We start from the raw sequence: 23,696 nt of genomic DNA, 5'->3' as shown, positions 1-23,696 counted from the left end.
TCGGTTCATCTCTGTTAAGATGTTTATTCATGTATTACTTTGTTTTGGTTTAATTAGCAATCATTTAAGCTGCAGGTGTTTTTAAATCATGGCATTCCATTGCTCTTTGGTAGCTAGCTGGCCAGCAGACACCGTGATTTGTAGAATTCATTTGGAGTCCACCGTTGTTTTCTAAAAAAGGAGAAAAAATAATAAAGAAATAGTAAAGGACAGTAGCTCCAACATATATATCATTCAAAATGTAGGCAAAATAGTACTCTCATAGCTCAGCAAGATCATGATTTCACTGTGTTTCAAATATGACTCTAGCATAAATTAATTCTAATGAAGAATGAATGAAAACATATACTGTGATTTTCAGAAGACTTAAGTATATGACTTCTAGGGAAGAGTAAGTACTTAATATGTCTGATACATCAGGAGCCAAAGTGAAGTTATTTTTCTTCAAAGAGCTTTTACTACGCTGTACCATAGTAAACATATCAGAATATGTATGTATCATCAATAATCACATGGTATTCACTGTCATGACTAAACAGAAACATGTCAAAGATACAGTGCAGGAATAATATTAAGCTGCTGTTGAGATTTTTTTTTAAAATAAGACAAATTTCACTGGATCAAGAAAAAGCTAATGTGATACCCTGCTTTTAGCAAGAAAGCCATAGCATCAACCTAGGGAACCCCCAGGAGTAGGAAAACACATAGAAATACTTCCGCAGAATACTTTCCCATCCTGCCAAAATTGATGCTTCAGAGACTTCCTGAGCAAGCATGATTATCTGTGTATTTGGGAACCTTCCATTAGTTCATGTTGAGATTTTTTAGATACATATTTACTTTCGGCAAGCCCACTGTGTGAAGGGCTAGTCTTCAGTCTGTTTTGAATCTGCCACTTGCTAGTATTATTCAATTTCCCATACTTCTTATACTTGTCTTCCTCATATGACTCTCAATTTCCAGCTCTGTATTATATTCTACTCTCAGATTTCGCTCTCTTACCTCTAGAATAACTTATGGAATAAGTATCTTTGATAGCCTGGAGATGCGGTGCTGTAGGAAGTAGTTTGTAATTCCCTAGATGTAGAGCTAGATGGCCCATGAGTGCTGTCCCACTGACCATGATTTCTTCAGGATGCTTCACAAATAGAGTATTAGATGTAGCTGACCTACTGAAGCTGAGAGAGGGCAGGCATAGAAAAATCTTCTGATACATATTTTTTGGTGCAGAGAGAGGCCATACCACAAGACTGACCATTAGAGTGTTTCAGTGGGGAAACATTCAATGTCCTTTCCCTATCTTGCCACCTCTTTTATTTTTCTGACCTCCCAGAAAAGGAACTTGTGGTAACATAAACCCCAAACTCTTTCTCATTGACCTGAAAACCTTACTGTCACATCCAATTGGCATGCAAGCTTTTTGATCTCAGCAGGTGAAGAAAGTTGAGACCACCTTGACATTTTATGGACCAGAGCATCTGTTCCCCAAATCCTGCTTGGGTGTTTTGGTGGTTTTTTTTTTTGTTTGGTTTTTTTTTTTGTTTTTTGTTTTTTCTTTGGTTATGTTTGCATTACAATATTGTATTAAAAATAAGGGGGGGGGGGGGGGGGGGGGGGGGGGGGAGAAAAACAACCAAACCTGAAAAAACCATGTAGCTAGACATATATTTAAACTATTTTTTTCCAAGCTAAAAGTTACAAAATGGCTATAACAGGAACTTTGTTGGATTTAAGCATTCTATTCATCAAGTAAGAGAATTCAGACTCCCAAATTGACTTTATATCTGTTTATGGAAAATATGTCTCTTTCCCTCTTCCTAAGACATAGGTGTTTTGATGGAGAGTTGGAATGGAGATGAAATTTGGATTTTAAGAGCTGGATTTTTAATCTGTTCTTATACAAAACTTCATTTTACTCTTGAGTTCTGTGGTATAACATTGCTTGCAAGACATTCAAATATAAATTCAGCCATTCATAAATTTGAGCTACAAGGTGACTGTTTTTAAAAAACTATCAAAACACAGACTTAAATGATACATGTAAGTGGACCTGCAGAAGAATGGCTGCAGAAGCGTGGCTTTAGAATCTCTGAAGATCTGCACAATCCAGGCCTGGTATCAGAATAGGCCTGTAATCAGAATTGTACTGAAGTTGCTGTGCGGAAGTTAACAAGAAGGTAGCCTTGAGCTATTCTTGAATCCTGAGACCAAGTAATTATGTTGTGCCAACAGGCCGTGGCTGTAACAAGATACAGCTGCTGGGAAAGCAGGTGCAGGGCCAAGAAAGATGGGGACCCGTATGGGAAAATAGAAAGTAACAAACTACAAGGCTGAAGCACAGCAACACAATTAGCTATGTGGATAGAATGCTTATTTTAGTCATGATAATTAGGGGTGTGAGAACCACGCATGTTTAGAGGCTACTAACCAATTTTATTTCTGCTTTATGAATATGCATGTGTATCGGTTCTATATAAGTAGTGTTAGAAACTAATAAAGTTGAGCAAGATGCATATCTCATATTGAGCATCTTCTTGACTCCGGCGAACCCTTCTTCCAACATGGATCTACCCATCAATTCTTCAAATGTGTCACCCAAATGCCCCAAACATTGGCTGGCCATTTATTCTAAACAGCAGTAACACGTTAGTAATCAAAGAGTCTGCTTACCTGTTTTGGAGCAGCATAACTATTTTGTTTCTCCACAGGGCCTTTTTTCAATGCTTTCTCCCTGGCATGGTCTGCCATCAGGATCTGGTATAGGATTATTACATTGGCGAGTTCGAGTGCTTTCTCCATTGATGCAGGTAGACCAGGCACTCCAACAGCTCCAGCCTCCATCAGTGACAACTGGGATTAAGACACCATACTAGGATTAGTCCAGCATCTCTTCTGTGCAGTGACAGAAAGATTAATTAGAGCGTTTTACTTGGCACTTTTGAGGCTGGACAAGGTAGAACTCAGTTCTTACGTTCTCAGTTACAGTGACTGCAAATCTTTGCAGCCTCCAGTGTACAACCCATTGCACAGATTTGGCTTTTGAAAATGCCCTTGTCAGTGGCACTGCTTCAGAGCCCAGAGGTTTCAGTGTATTTGTCACCCTAGGAAACTAACTGAATATCAAGCTCCAAGGCCCATTTTGATCACCTGTGCTTTAAAAACTTGGCCACAGAGGATAAATTTACTGCACATAAATTTTTTACATTGTCAGTTGCAGAACTGCATTCATCACCCTCTTCTCCTTTGTGGACCAACCTAATACTAAGCTAGCACAGTAATTATGAAATGAGATCATGTGTTAGCAAACACAGTGATTTTGAAGGAAACTGAAGACAAAGTAGCTCATGATGTGGTGAGATTGCTTTTGCCTGAGATCAGTTTACCATTACTGCACCAAGCTTTAGTGCAGTAAAAAAAAAAAAAAAAAAAAAAAAGCTCCTGTTTACCTAATGACCCAGGGGTATAATTCCAAGACACAACAATATATGTGGGACAACAATGAACTCTAATTTAGAGTGCTCTCTTTATGGGAAGAACCCAGTAACTTACACTAACTTCCACACCATATACCTGTTGGAATTGACAGCACCAGGTATAAGGGAGTACTATGATATCTTTCTGCCTTGTTTTGTCAGGATATAGTTCAAAATAACAAATATGCTCATTTTAGTCTGTCTGGAGTATTTACTAACCTTTGACTAGTGTAGATTTGGGAATCTGGCAAGCAATTCCCTTAAAGTAGCTTGAGCACATGCATGTACAGGCTCCATCTACCAGCACAAGGGTGCCTCCATTTTTGCAGGGTTCACATTTGCACACACTGTATTCAGTAATGTAGTCTTCAATTGCTCTTTCCAAATTTTGTTTCTTTAAATATGCATTTCTCATCTTAACTGGAACAAGTGTATGTATTGGAGAAGGCTGTAGAAGAAAGAAGCCCATGCATAACAGACATCCAAAGTTCTGAATCCCTTTGATATACGCATCACTAGTGTAAGCATCTGAAGAAACTACCAAGACGAAAAAAATACCTGAAAGTTCATGATAAACTTGGAGTCTCACCTCCATCCTAGGACAAGCTTTCAAACTGTAAGAACAGAAGCTTTGAAGAAGTTGTACTTACTCGTTGCTGTATCACTACTGGAGCATCAACCAAAGACTTAGCCCACTCTATGTAATCCTTTACATCAACCATTTTGGATCCTCGCAGTAACATTTCTTTTATTTTAACTGAAAAGTCAATCTTCCCTCCATCAACTAAGGAAATGACATCATCAATGACAGCATCATCCTTAAATTCTGCTACAGAAAGAGGAAAGAATGAAGAAAGTTTGATGCCCATGCATCTTAAAGAACAGTTATCCTTTTAGTGCAACCAGTCCAACTCTATAAAATGACTGTAAAGAGAACCCTTCACTCACTAGTTGTGGTGAAATTCAATCTTTCTTTGCTCATACCTCTTATGTAGGAGGACATCTACTTTGCAATTGAATTAGAAACCCCTATATCCGAAAGGAAAAGAAGGGCAAAATGAGAGACATTATGGTGATCATAGCCATGTGGTAACAAGCCAAAGATAATATGAGTAATTACTGTATCACCTGAGATGAACCAGAAAAGGGCAGGAATTAGAACAGCAGGGGCTTTTGTTTCAGAATTAAAACATAAGAACAAAGCAATGAAAATAATTGCCTCTTCTGTGCTCCGTAGTAGATCTCCTTGCCTTCTGCAGCATTTGCATCATGTGATAGAAGATTTATCTCCAGACACACAAAGGGGCAGAAAGGAACAATGACAGGCAGGGGAATACAAGCAGCCTAATCAGGGGAAGGGAAAGCCTTGACTCCACCCAGCCCTGTCCCAGAAGAACCATTAGCAGGATGGGGCTGAGGATGAGTCAACAGGAAGATGCAAGAAGGGCATTTTGGGATTGTACAAATTTAAATACTTAGAATGTATTTAGGGGACTGTCATTGAAGAGGTAAGGGAGGATCAGGGTGGCTTTGGGAAAAACAGGCATGGGAAAATAGAGGGATAAAGGCAAAAAAGGTGACTGATTTCATATAGACAGGTGGCTGATCAGTGAGCTTGTCTGTCGTGTACTGTCACAGTTCTTTGCAGTCTGCCCTGGTTTACCATTAAATTCCACTTTGAACTATTTTCCCAGGTGAGGAGACTCTAGTCTGCATGCATGAAGATCTGTGTCAGCAACTAGAGTTGGACAATGGCTGATAGGACCTAGTGTTTGTGGTGCCAAGAACTGGAGGAAGTGAGGGTACCTATGTCAGTGTGTGATCACTAGCAAATACCACGCCAGACTAGCAGGTGAATAGGGTAAGTGGCTTTGGAGCCAAGTGTCAAAGTGGCTGTTAAACTGGCTTGGATATGTACATGTCTCCAGAGTGACACAGCTGGAGGAACTGGCTACTGGAGGGACATGGGGTTCTAAGCCAAATACTGGAGAGACCCCAAAGTTGTTGGGTTGACTGAAACCTGTTTGCAGGTGAGCGTGTCAGTGTAAGGCAACTGGAGATAAGAGGATCCAAGGGCAGTTGCTGGGTAGACTGAGAACCTGAAGCCAGTTACTGAAGGCATCCGTTATGTGTGTTGGTGTGCACCATGTGGTCTGTACCAGCAATAGGAGTGCAGCTGTAGGCCTTGGTGGGTTGTGCATCTGGGTGCCAGGAGCAGGGGAGATGAAGGATCCAGTTGCCAGTTCAGTTGAATGTTTAAGGTCCGCTGCTAGAGGGTTCTGTATTTGCTATATATGTATCTTGAGAAGGGGCTGGAATACCTGTGTGTTGTGCTGCCTGGGGAGAACATTGCTCTAGATGACCCTGCTTGAGCAGCGGAGTTGGACAAGATGGCCTCCAGAGGACACTTCCAACCCCAAACATTCTGTGATATTTCCCACTAACAGACTTTGACCCTGATCAGGTGGAGAGAAGAACAGGATGAAGCCATTGGTGCTGTCTGTGTTTGCCTGAGTGCCATGCTTTTGTCTGTATTGATTTGTGTGGCCATCTATGTGTGTGTGTGTATGTATGTGTTATATAAATACATTTTTCTGAGTGCTTACTGGGAAAACATGCTCAGCCTGGCTTGACCTGGGAGCATGGAAGTATGGCAGCCTCATCTTTACTGATCTAATGGATTTTTCCTGTCCCTAACAGCAATAACTATATTGATTATAAAAAGGGAAGCGATGGGTATCATCTTTCCCTAAGCAAAAGATATAATGTAAAATAAGGATATACTTACACTTGTCCTTTATATTAATCTTTTCACATTTATCACTATCAATAGTAAAATCTGCATGTAAATCTTTATATGTAATAGTAGCATCCAAGTGATAGCCAAGGCATCTTTTCACATCTTCTACAGTGACACCTGAAATTGGAAACAAGCAGCTGATTAGAGGGAATTGAATGACCATTGATAATGCGATATTATTATTCTTGGAGAATTAATTTCAGGGCTATTGGAAATGTTTATGCTTTTCTTCTTCCTATTGATCCTCTGCTTTTTCCTCTTTTTTGAAATGAATGTGAGGATGATTCTATTTGAAGTGCCTGTGCAGAGGCAGGTGAGACCTACAGTGATTAAGAAAATACCAAAACCCTCCAAAACCTCTTTTCTATTTCCCTTGACCTAGCTGAAAGCAGATTTTCTTCTAGGGACCACTTTTTGCTTATATTCTATTGAAATTTCTCAGCTGCTTATGATTTGCTCTTTTTATGTGTTGAGTTATTTGATCTTCCCAGTCTCTCCCAACCTCAAACTTATTTCTCCACTCCTTTCCCCCATAAAGTTAATTAAGGCCACTGATTTCTTACAAGTAATCTATTCCCATAAATTCTAATCCTCCTCCTCACTACGCCTTCAACACCTCCTTTCTATTTACTAAACTCAAACATATAATCTGGAACTTCACTTTTGTGTTCGGAAAGAATTTTGCTTAAGATTGGTGCTCAAGAAAAAATATAATCCAGCTTCACAATCTCCAGGTGAACAGAGTAATAGTGGGATACATAAGTGACAGAAATCTTTGCCCCATGTCTTTTTGCATAGTCGGAGTATCTTATCCTAATACTATTTTTAGTGCTGCATGCATCCCGTACTTATTTTCTGATCCCCAAATTCAGCATGAAAATTGCCTTTTCCAGCTTTATTCCAGAGTGATCACTTTAATCCATCACAAAACCACATATCTCTGAACTGCACATGAGGGAGGATTAAATTGCTGTTTTCCTGTCTTAACCAGGGCAAGGAGAATTCCAGTGTGAATGTTAAAGTCTGTAAAGACAGTTTCAACACACACAAGTGCACCATGTGCTGTCTAGGAAGCTCTTCAATTTATTCCTTATTTTTTTGCCACCATCATACTTTTCGAGTGGTTGTACCATAAGGAGGTACCAACTAGCAAAGTGGATTTAAGGTTTAGGCAGATTTTCTAGACACTGAGGATGACTTGTGAATCATGTCACACCAATTATATTGCTAATATTTTGAAGAGGTTTGTTTAAGATATTTTTTTGCTTAGTTACAGACTTCAGATAATTCTGGAAGTTACAAAGACTGACTCTCATCTCTCGAACTCATGTAATTCTGTAATGTCACTGTGTGCCACACACTGAACTGTGCTGTTCTCAGTAGTGCTCCATATGCACAAATCTATCCTCATACATCTCTTTGCATGACTGGACTCTTGGTGATAATCTGCATACCATAAAAGGCCAAGAGAATGCATACCTATTCGAGACATAGCATAATTATCCAGCACGTACACAAGTTCATATTTGCCTCCTACAGTTCCAGAGATCGCGTAGTGAGTTCCATAGTCTTCTAGGAATTTGAAATACTCTCCCTTATCATATTCAGCAGGCAGATGTTTTAGATCATCAAGGAAACTATCTGTGAGACGGACATCACGACTCCGCATTTGGAATCTTCCCAGCTGAATCTTTCCTTTTACATGCAGAAAGCTTTGGTTCTGAGTGCAGAGAGAATAAAGCAGATGAGAGTGCCATTCTGGTATGCAGCACAGCAGAAAAATCTGTTCTATTTTACTTACCAAGAAACGCCAGTGCTTTTAAACATGGCATTCAATCTAGTGTTTTGGAACAGGGACAAACTTATATAATCCAAATTAAAAGCTCTCCAATTTAAACTGAGGAGGCAGCAAGAGATGTGAATTATTTAGTTCTTTCAGTTTTGCAGAACTCTCCCCTTACCAATTTCAGCAAGCCCTTTGAGATCTATTTGACAACAAGGTCTTTAAGTACAGTATCTACTGAACATGCTTTTCTGACTTTCGTAACATTGAAAAGTAATTCCATACGGCTCACTTAACAAAAAAGCTGCCCACTGAGGACAGCTGGAGTTTTGTGTTTGTTACAGTCAGAGCAGAACTAAGTTCTGGTTTTGGATCACTTTGTTATTCTCAGACTGTCAAAGGAAGAGCACGGTTCCAATCAAAAACAAAAAAAACCACAACCCAACCCCAAATAACATCATAAAATTAAAATTAATCAGGAAAAAAATCCCTTTGAGGCACTTGACCTATACATACATTCTAAATCTAGGTTTAGTGACTGACATTTTCATAAATTACACTGCAGATGGTTTTATATCACAGTCTAAACTAGGACCTAGCTGCTGCCCATAACACATGACAACTTGTGAAATAGTTGCACTTCAGACTCTAAGCAAACACATGCCTTCCAAACCCCATTATTATTTGCAATACTTATGTGAATCCCTGGACAGTAGCGCCTAATAGGGGGTACTTAAAAGGGATTTAGCAATTGACCATCACATTTGCTGGCACCATTCAAAGGATCTTAAACTGCTGACTCAGAGGCTGCTTAGGACTGGCAGAGATCTTCAGGCATCTAAATCTCTGTGAGGAAATTTTTGTGGTGCAAGCATTCCTGTCATCCAGCATGTACACAATCCCTTACCCTCCTGGTGTCCCTGGGCTAATCCTGGCTTCAATGTGCGGGTGGGCCCTGGAGGGGACCCACCAGGGACTGTCGCTCCACTAACCTGCAGTAGTGTGACTTTACAGCGATAGACTCGGCCAGTGACAAAACACAACTCATTTTCTGAACTGATCTCTGAGCAAGAATTTGAGGCCCGGACTCCCATCACAAGCCACTAGATTAAAAGCAGTCTGTAACACACCCTGAGCTACAGAACTTGGTGCATTGCATCCACGGAGATGAATGCTTGGAGATTCGAACTTCCATTTCCTTACCAAGAAAACTTATACCGATACAAAGCCAGTGTTATATGCCAGCTTCTCCTTATAGCAAATACCTTTCTTTTCAGCATTATTTTAATTAGTCACTTATAAAAGTTATCTTAGTTTCCCTTTTATCCATTTGGTCTCCAGAGCTCTGAACAGGCCTTAGACAAGGCCGACAAGAAACTTGAAAGATGGAATTAGTTGAGGCAAATCTATTCTTCCTTGCCTGTGCTGCATTTCAGCACTGTGAAGTTGATTTACCTTGTGCACGATGGCATGTTGTGATCACAGACTCTGGCATATATGGTGGGAAAAGGCATATGACCCAGCCAGTTAATTCCCTTAGCACCCAGCCGCTGGATTAGGCCATAGTGTCTAGCATCACTTTTTGTACTTTCTCTCTCTTTGACCTCACTATATGCTAAGGCTACTTCTTTGCTAGTAAATTAAATGGGATAGTGCCTTTCCTCTGACTCGAAGGGCAAGTAGAGTGGTATGGCTTATGTGCAGCCCCAAGACAGGCTTGCTTTCTCCATGCTGCCTAATAAGAACATTCCCTTTGAACATGCTGCAGGGGACCACAGGACGGGCATTGCTGGTGAGAGCATCAGAGCTGGCACCGACCAAAGTCATGGCAGTGTGCTAGTGAAGCTGTGGATTACCTGTGCCAGTGCTAATGCCCATGCCTCTCAGCACAGGCTTGTTTATTAGTGCAGAGGTACCCAAATGGCTGAGACCTGACCTTTCAGCTATTATTCTGCATTCCTATTTTGTGCTTGCCTTGTGTAGGCCTACTCAGTGGCATTTTTTTGCCCTAAGACTTAACCTAATTTACTCAGATTACACTGGAGTGGAGCTGCCCTCTACCCAAGATGAGAGCAGAGATCTTTGGCCCTTTGTAACATCAGGCCCCTGTTGAAGATGAGGGTGGTTGCTAGTCAAGGGTGAACAGTGGTAAGTGGAAGCTACATTTGGTTACCTTTGGGCCATGCCTGAAATTTTAACCCCACTATTGCTAATATATATATATATATATATATTTTAATAAATGACAAAAAAGTAGCAGGCAGCTACAATACTTAGAAAGATCAATACTGTGTTATTCTAACATTGTGTAAAATTTACTGTTTGTAAAATAGTTACATTAAAATATTTAGCTTGATTAAACTTACCCTTTCTGTGGAACTTTCCAGGATAGAACTTAAACTTGAATTCTTGCTGTAGTAATACTTGAAATTCCCTTCTGAACTATTTTTTTTACTTCCTTCAGTAGGTGTGTATTTCAGAGACAGGTCAGCATTAAACTGTTTTCGTTTTTCTATGTAAACCTCTCTTAACATTTTTACCCGATCATGGTAGAACACAGATGTGAAAGTTTTGTCTGCTTTTGTCTTAGAAATAATAACAAAAAGATTTAATGAGAAAACAAAACTGTCAGTAACAGAAAAAAATACATAGCACTTTTACATAGCACTTTAAAGTTGCATGTTTAACATAGCTTAGCAATACATTTTCTCACTGATCTTTTTTCTTTCAAATGGAAATACCACTCCGTACCCAAACCACCTCATCTGGATCAGCTTAGTGGTTCAAAAGTGAACAGAAAACTGCAGTGAGGATAATTCACTGAGTGTTAAATCTCAGCGTGTAACAATGTCAAAGTAATTTATGTCTGTCAACAGTTCCTTTACGTGTAAGGAGTAGTGGTCTCCAGCTCCTTCCTGGAATGCAGACAAGAGTTGCTAATAGGTCCCAACATCTGAAATGAGTCAGAACTATGATTTTGCTTTCTTTTCTCATAGCAGACAATAGCTACTTCGGAATACCTGTTTCAGTGTTGTTTATTTTTTTATACTTCAACAGAACATACAGTTTTAGAATGGAAAATAGCTATGCATCAAAATCAAATACGAGCAATGACCTCCGGGTCAGATTTATTCATTTTGTGCAGGATCTGGTTTAAATTGTAATTGTTCTATGGAGTTCCTACTTACAATAATAAGTAAAGCACTTGGTAAGCAAAATACTGTTTTGATTTCTGAAATGCATCTGACATTGGTATTTCTAAGTTCATTAATATTTTTGGTGTTCAAACCTCACTGGAAGTCATAATCTGAATCTCAAAAGCCTATTAATTTTTTTTTTCCAGTGGAACAGAGAAAGTCATCATTCATCATTGATTAGAAAATGGAAGCAGGACCAGAGTATTATATTATTCCTGCCTTTTTATCAGTGTCTTTTGTGTGTCCTTGAAAAGCAGATTGCTACTTGACCCAGTATAAGTTAGGTATCATATGCTTTTTGTGCATATCCTGTTTATCTGATCGGCTCTTACTGTAAACATTACAAAAAGATAGTTTCATTTACTAGGCACAAGTGCTGCAATTAACATGTGGGACTTTATCTGGGGCATCTGAGCTTAACTGGTAAAGCAAATGATATCACCTGTTTCCCTCTGGACTTTGTCAAAAGCTTGGTGCTACAAAGCTGCAGCTGCCTGACTCGAGATAGACAAAGTCTTCCAAGAGGATGTCAGGATTCAGCATTCACTTAAACACATCCTAGTTTGCACAGAAGGACTTAGACTTACATCATAAGTAAGAACACCCACGTTCCACGGTTTGCGGTAATATGTCCGTGTGTTTCCATCACGCACCCTTTCACAAAGACCATTGAAAAAGTCATTGTCAAATGGGCTGGCCATTGGCTGCATCCCTAAGACATTGATTCTACAAGAGAAATAAAGGAGGGGTTACACTTTGAAAAAGGAGGTGTCAGCACCCATAGCCTGTAGACAATGGTATTGTGACTGGAAAATGCAGATTCTGTAAGAGATGGAGAAAGACTATAGCTGTGGAACTGAATTTCGCTTCATCCACACCAGCCTGCCTCATGTCTTATGGACCTCTCATCTGTGTAATGGAGATAATGATAAATATTTTGTAAAGAACTTTAAGGGCTATGTATGAGAAATAAAGAAATAAAAAATAGATATTAAACATCAAACACTGGGGGAACCTTAGGAATAAAGGGAGAAAAAACATGCATTGGCCATTGACCAATGTATTCATGAGGAAGCATTCCTTATAGGTTTAAAAGGAACATCTCTACAGCTATTTCAACCTGTTGTTTTAATCACTTATATTGGTTTGTTTGCTAGTAGGAACTTTGGTATCAAGTGTGTACAAGATCCATCAAATCGGTAGAAGGAATATACAGCAACTCCTAGCCTGTCTTTTCTCACAGGGTGGGACTTTGTAGAGTCATGGTGTTCTCTGGAGCAGAGGAGAAGAAATCTAAACCATTACAAAACCAGAGAAATGGGCATACTGGCTTCATAGCTCTATGCATCTACATACCGATGTACAGGAGATACTTCCAAAAATAACTGCTCTTTGGAGGATTCTGTATCATTGTTTTGCCATTCTATGTCTGTTTCATAGATTTGAATCTTTTCAGTATTTCAGTGGTTATCAATTCATCGAAGTCTCCAGTGTCACTACTGCACGGGTATATAACATTTCTTGTGGAAAATTTTAGTAACAGATTATAATAGAAATAATAAAGAAGCGACTTCTAAAAATGCCTAAGTACCTGGCTTACTTCCCTGTGCTACAAGGGCAGCATTTTCGCTCTTGTGCAATAATACTATTATCAAAATCAAATTAAAAGGTTGTATCCTTTACATTTAAACACAAGGTGGCGCTGTAGTATATTTTTATTTTCATCTCTTCCAATTTGGATAGCTGCCTTTTAACTCTATTTGTAGATAAACAGTTTGTCACACTTTCTTCTTGTTTGAAACAAAAGAAGTTCAGCAGGGCCTGAAAATAGAAAGATTAACTTTTGACTTAGATTAATGATGAAAACTCCTGTAAATAATGAAGATTTGGGAAATGCAGAGCGCAACACTGGAAAAAAGCTGCAGGCAGAGTGTTGTTGCAGTAAGGCATCCCATTGTATAAACAATCAAGAAACATTTTCTCTATTTTAGACTTGCATGTTAGTAAAGTAATTGGGAATGATTCATTATGAAATATCTCTTGAAACACATCTCTTTCTATAAAATTTAGATTTAAATAGTAAGTATTATATTCATGTAACATCTGTATATGTTTCTGTGTATCAGTGTAATGATTGATTTACACTGTCTGTATAAATATTTTATGCTCCATAAGTACACAAAAAACCCCAGTAGTCAGGTGTTCTTCCAAAAGCTACATAACATTTCTGAATACAAATGTGAACATCATTCAGATTCCATTTGTGGGAATATCAGCGTGCCCCGTGTTTTCAGCTGGCGTTGAAGACTAAGAAGTCCAAATACTACTTTTTCCTTCATTACATACCCTTGCCCTGCAGTCCTACCAACTTCAGACACATCAATATCATGGTTACGGCATGGTGATCGTGGGTCAGATTCGCAGTTATCTTCATCGGAAAAGTCTCCACAGTCATTATCTACATTACACACAAGTCGTTGCTTTATACATCGACCTAATAAAAGAATAAAACATTGAATTAATGGATTTTTTTTCCAAGATGGACTGTGAATGATACTGCTACTTTTTACTGAGATCTTCCTCGTCATATATACCTATTATTGCCACAAGGAATTAAAGTCCTACACCCTGCCTCCTTCAAATGAAAAAACCTCCACCCTTATTACTGTATTTACTATAAGTTTGCTAGGATTGCTAAGAAAACTAAGTGGTGGGAACTACTGTCATTTGCATAAAGTTGTTACTTTCTGTAATTGTTTCTATATTAATTTTTATTATTAGTGATATTTTCAATTTATATTAAAAGACTACAGGAAAATATTAATATCAACAAAGGATTATTTCTGAGTTGTTTAAATTGTTGCTATTTGGAATATATTATTTGAATAATATGGACGCCATGGTGTCCAAAACTATAGTTATTTTTGTTCTAAAGCAACAGTGAAGAAACAAATCTCCTGAGGTTGCACATCACAGGTTTTACAAAGACTGACTTCTTTCCTACTGGATTTAGATTTGGGGCAAATTTAGCCCTAGCATAATAAAACGTTTGTTGATATCAGCTGCCTGTCCTGTAAGTGCCACACAATGGCTGTGGACTAGTAGTTAAATACATACTTTCTAATGTTTCTTTCTCTACTTGCACTTCACAGTATTTGAGATGAAGACAATACCGACAATGGAATGGCTTGGGACTCAGAATTCACTTACCATCTTTCCTTTTCTGTTTTTTACTAGTTTTATTACTATTAACTTTTCCTATTATTTTGTTTATGATGAATATTGAACATTACATTCATTCATATGCCGTGCATATATCACTACAAAGTTACATCTTACTTTGGATCTAGAGGCATTCTGGTCTCCAGCTACCATCTATCATACCACTTCGGTTATCCCTACCCATTTTGTTAAAATTCCTTAAGTCCAGGTTTTTGCTAGTGATTTTTCATAAAACGGTGTTTCTGAAGCAGGTGGAGAAGCTGTGCTACAACAAAGGACATACAGTATGGTCAGTTTTTAACCATGGAGTAGAAATTACAGGAGAAAAATTTAAACTTGATGAAATGCAATGTACCCCTTCTCAAGCATTCTTCATGCTGTGGTTTTGGCATTGTGGTTTTGCAACCCACCTGTCTACACACCAGGGATTGTCATTAAAACCTAGCAATCCGGCACCTCTTCAGGAAATCTTCCACAACTAGAAAAGCACTGAAGCATGTATCACTTCTTGTGATGTATTCTGTCTTCAATGGAAACTGATTTCACAGAACTAAGTAAAACATAGTTTCCTGAGTTACTTCATAACTTGCTATGGCACGAAAGCAAAACCTACCAGAACTGCATTGAAAGTCAGTACCACAGTTTAGTTCTGGTTCTTCAGGACAGACTTGGCTCGTCTTACAGCTTTGGGTATCTCCTAAGGTCTCCAGGCATGGTGTTCCACCAAACTGTCCAAATCTTTCAATATTTCTAGACCGAAACTTGAAAGATAAATAACACCATTAACATTGATTAAAAAGAAACGAGGACTACTAGAACTGAAGGATTTCCAGCTGAACTTAAACTTTTCAAAATGAAGCATCTTTAGTGAAATTTTTGTTTGAAAATCCATAGGCACGGCTCATGGTGTAAAAAAGGTGTAAAGGAACATTGAATTAATGTCTTGGAGCATTGAATTAATGTCTTAGCAGGTATGTACAGATGCTTATTTTTCACTATTTAATTTATTTCACTATTTTCGTTACTTTCAATGCAGGGAGGAAATGCATCATATATATTTTGTATGCTTTCAATCTTTATTTTTTTTAAAGTTTCATAAGAACTTCCCGAAATAAAATAAAAATCTGCTTTTGACAAAATCTACTTTTTATTTTAAAAAGGAAGATATATTGAAAAGTAATGTTCTTAACAGAAACATCCACATGGCCTAAATAGATAATTACTATCACCAATACATTTTAAATGAGAATGCTTGACCAGTTTTGTAAATCTGTAAAAAGTCATCTTTTACTCTTAATGCTTCAGAACAGAAATGATCATAGGTTTCATCAAATCATGAACGTACAATATAAGAGTTGCAATGTGCTATTTTCCTATAACCAAAAGGCAGACAGATACTGTCCCTTTGGTTGTGGCTCTGGAACAAAGACTTCCGACTACAGCTTACCCTTTGATAAGTGCATGGGTCACAGGGCCCCCAAGTGCTCCAGCTGCTAAGCTTGCAGTCTATCGGAGATGGAGCATTCAGTTCTCTCGTTCCCCTGTGGAAAGCTTTTTCTGAAGAGCTGTCAAACAAAACATTCCAGTACAGTTCTGGGCAGTACACTGAAGAACTCACATGTGAGTTTGTATTTAAACCATAGACCAATATTTTGGAAGCATCTTCAAACTATTCTCTGCTTCATTTTCATAGCAGTGCTCAGTACTCAGATGTATAAACAGCTGCCTATTATTAAATTCTTTGGTGGTTTAAAATTTCATTAAAAAAGCTTTGAAGACTTAATAAGCCAGCTCTTTTTCCCTTTTTCAGAACTCATGTACTCATGCTCTTCTGGTGGGTCATGTTGTTAAAGAGAATCAAACAATAATACACAGGGAACATCTGCAGTTCCCCTGTTCAGACAGTGGTCGTGCTCCCTGTACTTAAAGCTGAAGACAAAGGCACAGCAGCGCATCTGAAATAGACATAGCACTTCCAACACATGTCATTGTGAGTTTTAGCTATTAACTTTAATGGGGTTGCCCTTAAACCTAGATAAAAGTTTAAACACTTTCCTGAATTAAAAAAAAAGGCTCATAAATAAATAAATAAACAGGACAACTTATATAGTTGGAGAGGCTAGACAAGTGTTTAGCTATCTAAAGTATTCTTCAGCTTGCCAAGTTGAATACTTCGCCAATTACGCCTGTATTTTCAAGAGTGACTCTTCCTTTTGGTGCCCAGTTTTAAATACCATGAAACTCCTGGTATTCAGTTAGTGAAAGGCTATCGCTTTATAGAAATTGCATTTTTTTTTTTAAGAAACCACAGTTAGACATTAGAAACTGGTGCACTGTAGGATGACTTGTTAATTTTAAAAACCAAGGCCAATTGTTTACTGGTGACCTCATCTTTACAGGTAACATTGCTGGAGAGCAGAGGAATGGAAGAGCATTGAAGTCTGACCTACCTAGTTTACTGTCTGTAATTTATTCCAGTTTGGCCTCACAAGCTGAATATTCATCCACTGTGAAACAACTCTCTCTCTGCATCTCTCAAGGTTAATGCTAGTGCCTCTGCCCTACAATGGGACCCTCTTTGCTGAGCCCATCCAGCTGGCACATCTGCAGCTCTTGAAATGTGATGTATGCGCTTTCGATGCAGGCAAGGCCTTGTCCTCCACTCTTTGACCCCCTTCCCTCATACAAGTACATCGGGACTCCAAACAAATATAACCTGATTCCATAAGATTGAGCAATCTGCAGTTTGGACAAGGAAGGGACACCACTTGGTTCAGCTTTTTGGTGCCATTTATTGTATGTTCAGGTTACATACATAGTGTTATTGAGACACTAAATTGACCTATGTCTCTTTCCAGATATTGAATTTTAAACAGCTCAGGGATCACAGGGTTGTTATGCAACCTTTTATACTCTCAGCTGACTCTGACTGGCTCTGATGCTTCAGACTTTCTGTTGTGACACACACCCGCTGTAAACATGCACCACAGCTGCTGCTGGTAGTATCTGTCTCACACGCTCCCACTGTCTTGCCCGCTGCTCCTAAATAATTCCTTTCCTAAAAGTTTCCTGGCCTCAAGCTAAGGACTGCAGTAAACAGGTTCTTGGCTGAGGATGTTGCTTTCAACAGGTGGGATTTTGACAAAAAGGAAATAGCAAAAAGCAAAAATATGCCCAATATCTGTGGGCAGCAGAAATGAGATGAAGACTTAAGAGTCTCTCCACACAAGAGGGACCTCCCAGACTCTTAGCTGGTAGGGAAGTGTGAAGCTTTGCTGTGTGCCTGGCACCAGAAATTGGGGTACCTGAGAGAGGATGCTGATCCAGCCTTGTGAAAAGTCTGTTTTACACAGCATTTCCTTTCACTAATTCTCTGGTGGACTCTGAGAACCTAAATCAGTAACCCGCTGGTTGGCAGCTGAAAGCACTGGGAACTTGGAGATGGCATCGAATACCTGTCCTGTTCTTAGACTTCTCCCTGACATCCTTTAATGATCACTATCAGGAACAGGGTAATGGGTTGGCTGTCTCTTTTTCTCTGACCCAGAAAGACCGTGATTACATTCATCACGGTACTTTTAATCTGAGCCTTTTCTTCTACTTGCATATGCACACTTAGGGGCCAGCTTGCTTTCTTCAGTGCTATTCAAGTTTACAGCAAAACAGTCTGCAAGGTGTGTATTTTAAATATTGACTAAGCATGCATGCTTACACACATCAGAAGAATATTTCAGCTTGGGAACTGGTACAGATTTTTGCAGTTATAGTTCCACCTGAGCTGTGCTGCAGCCACACTTACCCCATGTTATATTAAGGCCTATAATTCAAAAATAAGAAAGAATAAGAAAGAAGTATAGCAGGGGTCCTCAAACTACAGCCCACGGTCTGGATACGTCCCCCCAGGGTCCTCAATCCGGCCCCCCGTATTTACAGACCCCCCCCCGCCGGGGGTTGGGGGGGAAACCAAGCAGCCGCAGATGGCTGCCTGCCACTGCATCCGTGTGCCGGCCCCTGTTTAAACAGTTTGAGGACCCCTGAAGTATAGAGTATCTCTTAGAAACTTCTACAGAAAAGGCTAAGTCCTAGAAGGTGGTTGTATGGAAGATGGAGGCACCATGTAGAAGTTGCTTCAGGAGAAATGCCATCTGAATGTAGAAAACTAACACCTTTACTGTGAGAACAATTAAACATCAGAAGAGATTGCCCTGGGACATGGTAGAATGTCCCCCACCAGAAATATTCAAGACTTTGACAGGACCCCTGGATAATCTAACCTAAGGCCCCACTTTGAACAGAACATTGTACAAGATCTCCAGAGGTCCCTTCCAATCTAGACTTTCCAATGTATTCTACAGTTCTTTGGAATTCTGGGAAGTTGTAATGTATTTGAAGGTTGATGTAGCCCTCCAGGCTCTTTCCTTTGCCTGTAATTAGCTCATCTTACAAAACCTTCAGCAACACTACAATTTACTGTAACTTCATAAGCAGGCAATGCTTTGAAAAGTTGCCGTACGGTATTCTGTTAAATATTTTTCCACCACTCAGCATGACAGTAACATCAATGGAGGGGAGAAATGAAAATCTACTGGTCTGGTAAATGGATGAGATTCAACTTGTTCCTTCCTGTATCTGCAAAGATGGCTGCATATATGACCTTTCTATCTCCTTACTGATGTAGGACTGTAAACCTCTGAGTAACAACGTCTATCCTGGCATCTTGGGTTGAAGACTGACACGTTGTCCTTAAAGATAGTAGCAGTGGGGAACTCTTGGACGCTAGACATACTGAGGCACCTAATAGGATTTCTAAAGGCAAATAGATATCTTATTCATAGCAATAATTAGGTATTTAGGTACTTTAGATGTTTACATTGAAATAGTTTCTGAACTTTTAAATTATTACCTTAAAAATGCAGCCAAAATCCCTTGCAGCAGTAAGAATGAACCATGAAGAGCAGTGTCTAGGTGGAGCGTCTAAAGCAGTGATCACACTCAAGCTAGCACAGATCCTAAGGTTCCTGTAAGTCATTATTTTGAGTCTAAAATAAAAATCCCAGGCAGGAAAGGCTGAGTTGAACTTTTCAAAGCAAATGGTAGTCTTGCCACCACCTGTCTGCAAACCAGAGCTGATGGTAGTCTTTGAGCTGACTTCCAGGAGGCACAGGTTTTCACATAATCCCAATGGAGCAACATCTGCAAGAATATTCATTGTTTGTGTACATCACCCTGGGCTCCCTCCAGGTTAGTGTGCAAGGTTTACATGATTTGCTGCAGATCCAGCTTTAGGGTTTTGGATTAGAGAAGAAAAAAAAAAATCAGAAAAAGTTCATTGCAAATGAGTCTCATGAACTCTGAAATACCAACAATGCATCCACTGTCCAGACTGATCTGGAAATTGAAATGGAAATGGAAAGAGTGTTTTATTCAACATCATTGTGTAGAAAAAACAAAGATAAATGGGAAATTGGCAAGCTTGTCACCTCCACTTTAAACCTGGGCAGACACGGTTACTAAAAAATCATGCTGAAACAGGAGATACTAAATCACACAATTTAAGTAGGAGAGAAGGTAAAAGCAGTTCAGCTACTGAAGAATGTCACTGAAGGTGGCAGTTGGGAGTAAGAACTTTAGAGACAAGTGTGGAAATCAAGATATCTTCTCAGCTATCCATTATTGGGGAGGTTTGAGGGACAGAAGAATGCTCTTTGGAAAGGAAAAGCCATTTCATGATCAGCACACAAAATTGCTCGCACTTTGACCTGGATTGCGCGATATACTCTGTACACCCTCAGGCCATACAGCTTTGATAGTTTGTTGTTGATCCATTCTTCAAAATACAGAGCTGTTCAGTTCATCAGTTACAAAACTGATGTCTCAAGAAAAAGCCTTGGTTTGACAATTAGCACTGACCAAGACAAAAGGCGTGGCGCTCTTGAATTTGGAGACATGATAGCAACACATGGGGGCATAATTTTGCCACCTTTAGTTGCTAGCACCATCAGGAAGCTGCATAATCTTTGGCATGATGTGAAGTCAAGCTGCTGGCCTGGCCCATGTTGCCTGCTATGGACTTTCTGTAATAATCATATCTGGCTTGACTGTTTTCTACGGAATATATCAAACCTGTGCTTTAATTGGAGCTGAATGCCAAAATAATAATAACCGTCAAAACCTAAGGAGAGAGGGAAGCAGCAATCCTTCTAGTTTCGAAGACAGCTCTATTCCTGGTAGTATAGCTCTTCAGTTGTTTTCATACGGTACTTTTGTAGGGATGATGTCTTTAGTTCTCCTCCTAGTGATACTTACAGTGAAAAAACAAAGGCTATTTTCAGACAATTAGAAATAGTCAGTCTCAGAGACTTTGAATACAAATAGAAGTATTGTGAGAAGAAAACAGTGTCCGGAGCTACACCTCCCTGCAAAAACATGGCTTTAACTGCTATCAGTCACCTTTATTGTACCACATACACCCAAAACAAATGAATAAAAGATTCATATTTGACTCCTTGTAGTTTCTTTACTCCTTTACTAGCAAGAAGTCGTTTCCTTTTTCATTGAATATCTGAGTGAGCTACCATTAGAAGTACCTGCACTGGAGGTTTACGCTCTGTGTTGGAGAAACAAAACAGTATAGACATCTGCAGAAGACCACGGACACTTACCTTCTGCCTTCCCCCAAAAGTGAGGCAGCCACCTCTAAACTGCACAGTATGGATATAAGCTGCAAGGTAACACGCATGCTTCTCATTTTGTAGCTCGTAGCTCAATAGACAAGAATTGCCATGACTGAATTTGTCATTTCTTTATTTGATCATTCTGTTATTTATTACCAAGAGAACAAACACAAAGCAGTGCTTACTGAAGAATGCCAGTTAATGGCCAAAACTGCCTTACAGTAAGTGCTCTAAAGTCCACTTCTCAGAAAATTCCACTTTTTCTTGTGTGGAGACTGAGACGTAGTGTAAATTAGCTTCAAGATTAAAACCAAGCTATTTTTGTTTACTAATACCTTTTAAATAGGGGAAAGATTTTATTTAATTAGAGAACAATTAACTGCCTTGTAAAAAGCTGTCACAGAATCATAGAATCATTTAGGTTGGAAAAGACCTCTGAGATCATCAAGTCCAACCGTTAACCCAGCACTGCCAAGTCCACCACTAAACCATGTCCCTGTGCACTGCATCTACGCATTTTTTTGAACAGGGATGGGGATTTCACGGCCTCCCTGGGCAGCCTGTTCCAGTGCTTGACAAGCCCTTCAGTGAAGAAACTTTTCTTTATACCCAATCTAACCCCACCCTGTGCAGCTTGATGCCGTTCCTCTTGTTCTGTCACCAGTTACCTGGGAGAAGAGACTGACACCCACCCTGCTACAGCCCCTGTCAGGGAGCTGTAGAGAGCGACAAGGTGCCCCCGAGCCTCCTCCTCTCCAGGCTGCCCCCCCCAGTTCCCCCAGCCGCTCCCCACCAGCCTTGTGCCCCAGCCCCGGCACCAGCCCCCTGCCCGTCTCTGGACACGCTGCAGCCCCTCTGCGTCCCCCTGGCAGTGAGGGGCCCAACCTGAACACAGGGGTCGAGGGGCGGCCTCGCCAGTGCCCAGGGCAGGGGGACAGCACTGCCCTGGCCCTGCTGGCCACGCTGTTCCCGGCACCAGCCAGGATGCTGCTGGCCTCCTTGGCCACCTGGGCACACACAGCTGACTCATCTTCAGCTGGGTGTCAACCAGCCCCCCCCAGGTCCTTTTCTGCCAGGCAGCTTTCCACTGCCACAGCAGTGACTCATGTAAGGAGCAAACGGTTCCTAAAGCAGAGCTGTTTACAAGAGCAAGTTCAGCTTCTAACATTTTTGGAATCATTTGAGGTACTGGAATAATAAAGCCCCAAGATTCCTTTTTCTTTCTTCCCCAGCCCATATAAAAGAACAACACAATTTTTTATTGTTTTGAAGGAGACTAAAACTCTTCTAGCTTTTACTCTGTCACCAAAACCCAAACCACGGCTACCTCTTTATTTGTGCATTCCTATTCAGCAGTTTGCTGTAATCCAGTTTTAAGGCATCATGTGTTGGACACAGTCACAAGACAGAACTAACTCATAAATAACCTGCTGTTTAACTGTTAAGAATTAAGTATTTGGATGCAAGCTTAAAGTAATCATCTAGTATAAGGATATTCCAAGTTACCATGGGCAAGTAAAAAAATTACTTTTATTTCTGTTCCTCACTTTTTGTGGCAGGGAAAGGGGAGTGTGTACAATAGGGCAGGCTATTTTTTCCCCTATTCAGTCCTTATTTTGAAATAACTTCATTTAGAGGAATTTAAATCTGACACAGCCTTAGTCCATCTTGATGAGTTCAGTTGCACCAACCTAATTTGTTGAGCAAGAATGTGAGACATGGACACTTGTAATATTGTGTTGTTTCATCGTACCTATTTAAATTGATGTTATATACACACCAGTACAGCTCATGGCTCTTTAAAACGGAGACTAGATCAGAGTAAACGGCTATTCAAACTAAGCTGGCAGACCAGCAAGTGTCTTTGGCCAGTGTGTAAGAGGTCTTGCTAACTAGCTCTTAGTGATGATCCAGATAGCTATTTCAAAACTCCAGCACAGCAGGACTGCTAAATTTAGCTTGACCAGCAAATAGTCATTTAGATGCTTAACTCAAATGATGGTAAACACAATTCTTCACTCAAGCACTGAGACAGTCAATTGGTGTTTATTTTAGTTCTAATGTTATCCAAATGCTACATTATATGTTGCCATGCAGCCAAAATAAGTTAAAAAGAAATCAGTGATTCCCTGTAAAGCACCGTAAGACTTTTATTTCAAGCTGGATACCGACTTCCTTTCGATGAGTTATTTTCAATGCCTTAACCATACAAATCAAACTGTATTAAAGGTAAGCAAGCACGCACCCATTCTATATATATTTACACTAAGCTGACAGTTACAGCTCTGTCTCCAGTATTAAAGCCTAGTCAAACAATAACTTTCTCATGGATTTATTCTTTTTAGCCATCTACATTAAAGGACTTGTAAAACTTCTTCTGAACATAAGCTAAATGCTCAGGCTGAGCAGCTAATGGGACAAGCTTCAAGTGACAGTTTACTAAGTCAGCTGGGAATTTTAGTTTTTACTGTGGGACAGGATTTGTTGAACAGGGCTGATGCCAGAAACTACAGGAAGACTGATCAGGCTCTAAACTAAGCTCCTAGT

At 39.7% G+C, this 23,696-nt stretch overlaps 1 protein-coding gene across 1 annotated transcript; it reads right to left on the bottom strand.

Moving 5' to 3' along the window:
- Window positions 1–21,267, bottom strand: C9 (complement C9). The gene is made up of 12 exons (XM_040579022.1): window positions 21,138–21,267; window positions 15,923–16,040; window positions 15,089–15,236; window positions 13,600–13,747; window positions 11,841–11,979; window positions 10,423–10,641; window positions 7,753–7,993; window positions 6,262–6,390; window positions 4,124–4,302; window positions 3,693–3,921; window positions 2,671–2,850; window positions 1–171 (listed from the first exon to the last, which is right to left on the bottom strand). The coding sequence occupies exons 1-11, from the start codon at window positions 21,221–21,223 to the stop codon at window positions 2,690–2,692; spliced, it is 1,797 nt and encodes a 598-aa protein (XP_040434956.1). The 5' UTR covers window positions 21,224–21,267; the 3' UTR covers window positions 1–171; window positions 2,671–2,689.
- Between the last annotated feature and the right edge of the window lie 2,429 nt (window positions 21,268–23,696).

The sequence above is a fragment of the Falco naumanni genome, chromosome Z (genome assembly GCF_017639655.2).
Source record: "Falco naumanni isolate bFalNau1 chromosome Z, bFalNau1.pat, whole genome shotgun sequence".
Taxonomy (NCBI): domain Eukaryota; kingdom Metazoa; phylum Chordata; class Aves; order Falconiformes; family Falconidae; genus Falco; species Falco naumanni.
The sequence above is the reverse complement of the archived record's forward strand: the minus strand, read 5'-3'. Positions and strand labels throughout refer to the sequence as shown.